The sequence below is a fragment of the Clupea harengus genome, unplaced genomic scaffold (genome assembly GCF_900700415.2).
Source record: "Clupea harengus unplaced genomic scaffold, Ch_v2.0.2, whole genome shotgun sequence".
In the NCBI taxonomy this organism is placed as follows: Eukaryota; Metazoa; Chordata; class Actinopteri; order Clupeiformes; family Clupeidae; genus Clupea; species Clupea harengus.
The window spans coordinates 8,893-18,619 of NW_024880275.1; the positions used below are offsets into that span (position 1 = coordinate 8,893).

General features: G+C 39.7%; 1 protein-coding gene across 1 annotated transcript; it reads left to right on the top strand.

The window, feature by feature from the left end:
- The first annotated feature begins 2,940 nt into the window (after positions 1 to 2,940).
- Positions 2,941 to 7,822, top strand: hoxc4a (homeobox C4a). Its single transcript, XM_042706426.1, has 2 exons — positions 2,941 to 6,334; positions 6,841 to 7,822. The coding sequence occupies exons 1-2, from the start codon at positions 5,902 to 5,904 to the stop codon at positions 7,212 to 7,214; spliced, it is 807 nt and encodes a 268-aa protein (XP_042562360.1). The 5' UTR covers positions 2,941 to 5,901; the 3' UTR covers positions 7,215 to 7,822.
- Positions 7,823 to 9,727: the final 1,905 nt, after the last annotated feature.

Consider the following 9,727-nt stretch of genomic DNA (forward strand, 5'->3'; position numbering starts at 1 on the left):
AATATCAGCAATTTCAAGTATGTTACACTTCAGTGCACGTTCTGCCAAATATCAAGAAAATTTAAAAATATTTTACACTACCACACTACTATCTGGCTTGTGGCATACTTTGTATGGAGTTTAAAACAATGTCATGGCATGTCTGATACAACCGGCATTCCTTGCTTCATCTTTTCATCATATGAGCTGATAATGCAAATTCCTTTTCAACGCCTAAGAATATAGTAGGTTTATATTAAAATCTATTTAAGAGGCTTAATTTAGTAGGCTAATTTCAACGCCTAACAATAAGGGCACCATCTTTATTTTCACTTTGTTGTCCTTCAAGGAGCCTCCTCGATGTCTACGTTTCATCACAAACTAAAAATACGCCAATACATTGGCGAAATGACACTGAAAATAACCTGAGCTAAATACACCGGTTTGTCCTAGTTTGTCAGATCACGACCTTGGACTGAACGCTTAAATTATCCTGCAACATGCCGAGACAGAGACAAGGGAATGAGAGACAACGGAGGAGACGTGACAAAATAGCAAATGGGTGTTTTTACCGTATTTGATAGAGATTAAATGTAGGACCCGATTGTTTTAATGGCGAATTGAAATTATGATGTCAGTTATTTTACAAAAATCATCACCAGCCCATTTTGATACTCAGTTGAGGATACTCTGTATGTCAATCGACTCCAATAACGTGTAACCTTCATTCTGACACAACTGAAATGTGTAAAATGAAGTGAAACATTTATTGAAATGTCTGGTATACAATTATAAGTGTTTACATTTTGCGTCAGGCATCACCTCAAGGAAATGTAAGATTTCCCAAAAAAGCCATAATTTTAAAAGGAAAGAAGTCACAACAGCATTGGAAACAAGTGATAAGTGACAAGTGAAAATCTGCAGGATAAATTCAGATTCATCCGAGTGGTCAATTGCAGTACACTTTTTATCTCAACAAAGTGTAAACTGTGAGCTGTTTGTCATATAAGCAACCCCACTTGCCTTTAAACAAAATTACCTTTTTTTTCAGCACAGAAGAAAAAACGAAGACAGCTGTGGCGTGAGGCAGGACTAAGCAAACTCGTAAGTTTTTTTTTCTCGGTGTGTTTACACCACATTGAACGCAACTTGTTTCCCCGTGTTCGGCTTGGTAGCCGACAGAGAGGGCAGTGTTCACTGATGATGCAGACAGCTCCTTGGAAAGACATTGGCTGACGAGATGCTAGCAAAAAGTAGCCTACGTCAGAACATGGTGGGCAGAGAAATGTCCTTATATTCATCACCATGTAAGTCTCCTCTCAGCCCCCAATATCCTACAATATCCGACAGAAACACGGCAGGAACTAGTTTGCAGCATTAAGTGCAATAATACAACGCATTGCAGAATCACGTTATAGCATTGCTCTAGTTAATGTAAATCAATGTAGCCTGAGAAATATATCTACAAATAAATACACAACAAAGCAACATGTGAACCACGAGCAAGTTAACCTACATCATTGTGAATAGTGGTAGAGAGAGTCTAAGAGAAGGGAATCCTGTATGTACAATGCTCACCACCTGACATTTCAGATCCGCGCCACATTAGGGCCAGACTCGCTCTAGAGGCAGTCTGCCTAGAAACGGGCAAATGCATTGGAATAAGTCCTTGAAAACTAGTTTAATGCTACAGTCTACAGTCTTTAAGTCTGTATACTCTTTTTAGCAAAACAAATGGTTGAATCCCGGGATATTACATGTTTCCCCCAATAACTAGACAACATACAATCGAAGCAGCAACATTTTGAACTCAAACTCAAAAAGAGCCTTATCATAACCCCCCGTGTATTTGACAGCAAAACCAGGAACAGCCTAATCTGGCCTACTGTGGATAATTTCACAATTAACTGTACTCAGTAAAACGAGCGTTAACGATAGGCATTTGGTAGGTTAAGTAGCCTATGCTCGACAGCCTTTTTAGAATTTCATGTTATTTCTCTTTTGATTAATGTATTAATGTATGACTATGATTAATAAGAAATGAAATATGCTGTAGAAGCTACACGGACGACTGTGACCTATTACATTTAAACTGACATTTAACATTTAAAAATGTATATGAGGAACACAAGCAAAATGTCAAAGAATGTGACATAATTGTTGCTAACTATGAGCCTGCGATTCCTTTTATCCATTAAATGATTTAATTCGTATGTTAACATAAGCCTATCTTGTCATCAGTCAGTGATGGTTTTTGTGATATGTGTAGTATGGTCTTACTTTTGACTACTGGTGAATCATTTAATTATTCTCGTCCACAATGTTCCTTTTCAACTAATGTAAAGTCAGTCTGAATTTTTTTTTTTTGATCGAGTTGTAGTTGAATTTTGATCATCCTCGTTAAAATAAGTTTGCAGAGAATCGATGACCATATCTACACCTGAACTCTACTCCAAATAATCAATACGTGTGTCCCCCGAGGATTTAGGCTGTTGTGGATTTAGGTTCCTTCAGACAAATCATTGATTTTCAAAGGTTGAGATTGGATGTTTTCACATCCCATTGACTTCTCTTGATTAAATATTGTTTTCTAATGCTTCCACGAATCTATCTTCAAAAATATTGTCCAAAAATAGGATCCTTGAGTCTCCCATACTGTTGAGACATAGTTGAGACCCAAGGAAAACATAACCTTTTTGTCTTCTTGTTTCTTGTTTCCATTTTCGGCCTATATAAAATGTAATATCTAATATAATGTACATTTTCCTTATGCATTTAATTGGCTCGACAAGATAGAAATCTGTTAAATCTGACAGTACCCAGGTACATATTGTTGATGATGCAGTTCTTGTGTCATTGTGCTTCCGAGGAGTCTATCTATCTATCTATCTATCTATCTATCTATGTATCCATCTATCTATCTATCTATCTATCTATCTATCTATTTATCTATCTATCTTTTTCAGTGTTTGTAGTGCATATTTGTGTAAACTTGGTGTAGGCTACTTTGCAGAGTTTGTGTGTGTGTGCGTGTGAACGTGTTTCTTTGACGACGCGTTCACGCGTTTCTGAGTTGAAAAGCATTTCCCAACATACAAATGAAACATCAAATTAGTTCACCCGCAGGGTTCGTTTTCCCCCTCTAGTCCAACATCATAACTAGTTATTGAACTAGGTGCAAGATCTAAAGCCATTTGTGTGCAGAAGGAATTCATCGCCGCGCCTCCATCAATAACTCCGTGGCAGTGAACTATTGGAACGAGTCAAGCGCGGGAGGTGAAATGCAGGTCAGGCTGTCTAACTAATATTAAAATGCGTCCGCAGCACTGCAGAGGGGGCGAGTGGGTGCAGGGGAGGCGTTTTCAGACTGTTAGGGTGAACAAAAATCCCCAATGATATTCTGAGACTGAAACGGACAATGTATAAGAAAATTACACCATGTGTGTCCTTATTCCTCCAACACGGCTTGATTTAAAGGCGACTCAACTTATGTAACAATTAAGGTAGGCAATTAAAGAAGTTATTGACATGTAATTCTGTTTAAATGCTATGTAATCCACCCTTGGACGAAACAAAGTTTCCAAAGACGCGGCAATTTTGCATCCAGCTTCAAAGGAAAAACAAGGTGTGCATTTTATTGGTAACCTTGTAGTCCGTGTAATCATGTTTTACTGAAAATAATAGATCAAATGTATGCAGCTCTTCAGGTTACGGCGCGGTCATATGGTAATGATGAGCGCAAAAAAAGAATGGGGAACAATGGAAACTTATTTTTCATCTGTGCTGTCACGCGTACGCTTTGTATCCAGCGTGTTTGCAACTGAATATTCATAGTGTGAGGGGCACCTCAAAGGTTAGGACCTGATAGCATCTGATGGCAAAAAGACCCCCTCTCAATCTCAGCCTCCCCCACTCCCATACCACACCCCCATCTCTCTCTGAGTGGTTTTAGAAAACGTTAGTTGGATTAGAGTAGGTTTGCTTAAACCAGTTGACATATTTCTGATTATAGTTATTGTCATAACTGGGTTTTGTCAAATTATAACACTGAATAAAGAGTAACAGGCCAGATATGCTCATGGTATCTAAGGGGATGCCCCTTTGCAGTTTTCCGGCCAGTTTAATTATTTCCTTAAACGTGTTTGTTAACCCTATTCACAAATTAAGCATTGGCCTACACATCATCAAACGTAGCCAGGTATTTCGCAGGACTATTGACTAATTGCGATGCTTATACAGAGAGAAGTGTTTTCATTCTTCTCAGAATGCTATTTAAAACACAAGATAAATGGGACTGTTGTATAATAAATGGGACATAGAAGAATACTCCATCCTGAGAAGAATTCAAGGACAGATTGAACTGGGAAAATGTTGACGTTGGCCTGAAATCTCATTAGAAACGTGTAGGAAATAAATGTGCACTTGAATATTTATACAGTTTCATCTGAAGTTTTGTAAGCCAGGGAGAGAGTATTTTAAATTGTTTATTTTACTCATCAAATAACTGTATACAATTCTGTCTTGCCCTAGTAGATGTAATTGTTGTAATTGTAACTAAGCACCTTGCATGCACTCTGTTTGAAGTTCCTAAAGAAAAAAATGTCAACACACCTTACAGAAGCTGCAATACTCTGCTTTCGTTTTGCAATGCACTGCTATACTGCCATCCTGCCTTCCAAGCTTCTGACTTCCTCTCCAAACAGTTGTCTATATGTACCCTGTAGAACCGAATTTGTGTGACAACCAAATAATCGCAAATGCGTCTCTACAGGAATACATGGGCAACTCAAAAGCTGCACAAGTGAAGTTTTTGAAGTCCCATGTGATAATCTTATCATGTCCAATTCATTTAGTTTTACAGGAAATGCTATATTGTGTATGGTCTGGAATATATGGAATACCGAATGTGTTTGTCAGAATTATACTTCCTTTTGATCTGGTTAACATTATCAAGTTATTTTGCTCGACTAAGAATAAATACTTGCATGAAAAGGGAGAATGAGTAGCACTTCTTAGGCCAGGAATTTGAGTTACACTGGAGGGGCTTTTCAGACCCTTTCTGTTCCAGACGTTGATTTGTGGACTTCTATAGCCCCATAAAATTCCACTAAGGTGCTGCCAAAGCTACCAATCCAATCGCAAGTGTGCTTGACCCATCAACCTTAGACGTCTCTTCTGTCATTTTTACAACACAATGAACATAAACGAGAAACAATTTCTGATATCAACAGTTGGCCTAATTACCTCATTAAATGATAAATAATACATAAAACAGATCAAGTAGACGCTTTTAACGTGCCAAAGTAAAGTTATTTATTTTTCTATGTACGTCTTCTCTGATGGCACAGGGGGATTTCGTCTGCAAAGTCTTACATACAGTCCTACAGGGTGAAGTCATGAAAATGTATCTAATTAAGATCATTGAGTTGACCGAGATCTTATTGTGCCAGGTTCATGTTATGAACACAGACATCCTTCTTGTGGTCACAACGCAATGTTTTACATTCAAAATTATTCTCTTTTGTACTTTGTCCATCCGTGAATACTCCTGCTGACCCAAGCGCCAAAAACGTGGTGCCCCATAAATAGCCTATACATCACTTGAAGGTAAGGCCTACCTACTGATCTTAATGAGCGGATGCTGTGGGCGATGAGAGAGAGAGAGAGAGAGAGAGAGAGAGAGAGAGAGTGTGTGTGTGTGTGTGTGTGTGTATGTGTGTGTGTGTGTGTGTACAATGGCGACAAATGAATGTGTATTTGGAATCATCTTTGGTTCCTTATCCGGGGACTACCTCTCACACTGCTATTGGGCCACTGCATCACGTGGTAAAAGTAACTTTACAGGGTTGCTCGCTAGTAGGAGGGCTTTATGGAGCAGAAAAACGACAAAGCTAGAAAAATTATTTTTCACTCCAGAAATTAATGATCATGAGCTCGTATTTGATGGACTCTAACTACATCGATCCGAAATTTCCTCCATGTGAGGAATATTCGCAAAACAGCTATATCCCAGACCATAGTCCCGAATATTACGGCCGCGCGAGGGACTCTGGCTACCAGCATCACCACCAGGAGTTATATCCCCCACGGTCAGGCTACCAGGAGCGCCAGTATAACTGTCCAAGCATCCCCGAGCCCGAGACCCAAAGAGGACATGGACTACCACACTCTGGGCACCTGCTCGCAGGGAAAGGGCAACCTGCATCTTGTGAGCCACAGTTACCCATGTCCCCGTCCACCCCACCGGCTGCCTCTGCCGCCTGCAACCAAGCCACGCCGGAGCATCCAAACAGCACAGCCTCTGACAAGCTACCCGTAGTATACCCGTGGATGAAGAAAATACACGTCAGCACCGGTAGGAAAGTTGTGTCTTTCTGTGAACCATCCAGTTCTCTCATCCTCCTACATCTCTCCCTTCCCGCCTGTCTCACTCCCTATAACCCATATCTTCTCAGCAGCCCCTGCTACGATAGGATAGAAGCCTTTGAAATGGCACAACTGAGGTGGATTTACGACTCGGCTTCGGTAATTACACCCACCATAAATTTTATAGCCGAGCTATACTCTGGGCAGCCGTATCACCATGTGGCTTCTCTTGTTATGTATGTGTGCGAGAGGGAGGGAGAGTTGGGACAGGGAAAAAAAGCTTTGCAATGTTACATAAATAATTCAGTGTTGATTTCTACATGAATGTTTCTTCACTGCAGAGACATACAAGTAGTTATATTTAAATCCCCATTCCTATCATTTTCCACTGACACCATTTTAAAGACCTAGACATTCTTGTTTACCCACTTCTTCCTTCACTGCTGCTTCTCTCCCTTTCTCTCTCTCCTCTTTGCTCACATTCTCCCCTTTCAGCGAATCCCAATTACAATGGAGTGGATGCCAAGCGGTCTAGAACGGCTTACACCCGCCAGCAGGTTTTAGAATTGGAGAAGGAATTCCACTATAATCGTTACTTAACACGACGAAGGCGCATCGAGATTGCTCACACCCTGGTTCTCTCCGAACGGCAAATCAAAATTTGGTTTCAGAACCGCAGAATGAAGTGGAAGAAAGACCATAGGCTGCCCAACACCAAAGTCAGATCGTCCTCTTCCACAGGCATATCCAGCGGGTCCAGCACAACCTCTGCAGTCAGCGTCGTAGGAGCCACCTCGGCTCCTAGCACCATGTCAACTACCGATGAACTCTCCGGAACTGACCGTGGCGAGGATATTACAAGGTTATAAAAACAATTTCATGAAACAGAAAGAAATGACTGATAATTTATAGAATATAATATATTTTGTTTTCGTAGTTATCTTGTGCGTAAAATGGATTTCCATGTAGTCCACAATTACATGAAATGCATGTTGTCTAGCATGGATCTATGCGAACACCACTGGATTTTTTTACGCGATACAGGGTTTAATTTATTTAAAACGGAGGCAAAATGTTTTGTATGAAAATGCTGTTCTGGATGAAACAGTAAATGGACAATATATCTAAGTGTTATTGTGGGTCACTGTCTACCCACAGCTGCCAAGGTGAAGTGCACAATTGTTCTATTTATTTCACATCCAGGATTGGAGGACATTCCTTTTTGTATTTCCATGCTACCGCCGAGAACATAAAACGCGGATCTTGAAAGTAGCCTAGCTTATTTGTTTATCTGAAACATATCTGAAATACTGTGTTATTCGGCGTATAAAAAAGATTTTAAATTATTCTTTGGTTATGTGGTGATGTTGTGTTTAGGCTATTAAAGCAGATCATTGTGAGATGCAATAAAATCCAGTTTAGTGTTGTGATAATCATATTGGTCAATAAAAAGTGAGTGTCTATTAGTTTAAAAAAATGCTTGAGTGAATATCATCCATGTTTAATTTAGGCCAAATGTCCATTCTGTGAATAAACCTTGACTGATCGAGTGCTAACACATGTAGATGTGTTTGAAAGGTGTACAGATGAAATAAGGCCATAGTAAGTGTTTAAGGTAAATATACTTAGCATTGCCTAAAATAGGCTAAAATTGCAAAGGTTTAGGTTCTCTACTGATAGGGATTGGCCTAGACCATCCCACGTAGGCGTGCGGTTCACACAGGCACTTTATTTTTAGGGCATTAGTATAATACTAAAAGTAAAGTTCTCGAATTGATCACTTAGTAATGAGAAGTTAGCGATGTGTCTTTCTGCCTAAAATATTTTGCCATAACAATAGCTAGTGTAGGTGTGCTATGCTATCGTCATCACTTTTGCATTCGATTAGAAGAAATAGTCTGGGCCCTTCCTTTGAGATCTTATCAGGCCCGACTGCAAGGGACAGTTCCTAGCTCATCATGGGATTGGATTTAACTCAGAATGCCTTTGAAAATCAATGCCACTGGTAAAAAAGAGACATAACCATTTGTTTAATGATATATTGTTCCCTATTTTCTACGTCAGCAAGATTGCTTTGCTGTTGACTTAACATCAGCGAAACCCACCATGATTTCTTGCGAGGCGATTAAGCATTGCGTAATGCTAAAAAATAGGCACAACCTTGCATTACATAAAAAGGATAATGTTTTGAGTATGCTACAGATCGTTGTTTTTTTCTAACACACTTTTAAATTATTCATTTAACCTACAAAATGTGTTTATTCTAAGTAATTATTAATTTGAGACTCTATAAGCAAATGGGATTTTAAATACCAATTCTGTGATGGATACACTCTCATTTGAAAACAACTCATCGGGCAACTATAGTGTACTAGGATGATACTATGAATAGTGGTGGAAGCTTTAATAGTGGTAGCATACAGTATTGGGAGTATTGGCAGCATCTCTGCAAAGCACTGGAAAGAATGAAACACCATTTCCTGTTTTGAAAGTACAGAAATAAAAGTCCGCCCAATACCAAAAACCTTTCAGTGATGGAACATGAGTCAGTAGGCTAATATTGATATGAAATGTGCTAGGGTATAGTCTATATGAACATGTAGATTCGTGTGAAAAATCCACATTGCCTGTATAGTTTTGCCCCCTGTTGAGTAATTCGGCGTTGTTGTGTCACGTTCCCTTGGTGCTCTTCTTCCCAGAACTTTTTTTAAACGTGGCGCTGGTCAGTGCTCCACACGACGTCATTACCTCCTCATCCGGAGTGTTTACAGTCCCCATAGAGGAATCCATGACCCATAGCATTCCCAAACGCTAGTGTAGTAGGCTACACGCTGGAAAGGGATTTGAATGATTCCCATATGCAATATCCTAACGAAGCAAATTAACTTGTACCTTAAAAAACTCGTATCTTAGATTTTTTACAATAATGTATTATTGGCTGATGCAGTCACTCACAATACCTCGGCCAATCGTGTTTTGTTCAGTAAAACATATAGAGATGTTTTCTTTACTGACGTAGCACTAAACTAGCTTGAAGGTGTACAGCAAATGAATTTGATGGATTGAAAACCGGTGTGACTTGAATGAAGATTATACAACGGCCTACTAGGTGGGGGGCTGAGAAGCACAAAGAGAAGAGGTATTCTAGATCATCAATCACCTACGGCAGGGTTAGAGTCAATCGCGCTGGAATATATTAATTGTGTTTACAGGTATTCCCGAATACCCGGTAAGCAGCTACATAATATAGAAACTAGTCTATAGCCTGAACATAGCTTTAATGCTGTTGTTCCGGCAAGTGCAAAAACGCATGCTTGTACACCAGTCTGACTTGGCCATGACTTTGAGGAGGCGCATGAAAGAAGGCCCCGGAACGGCATTC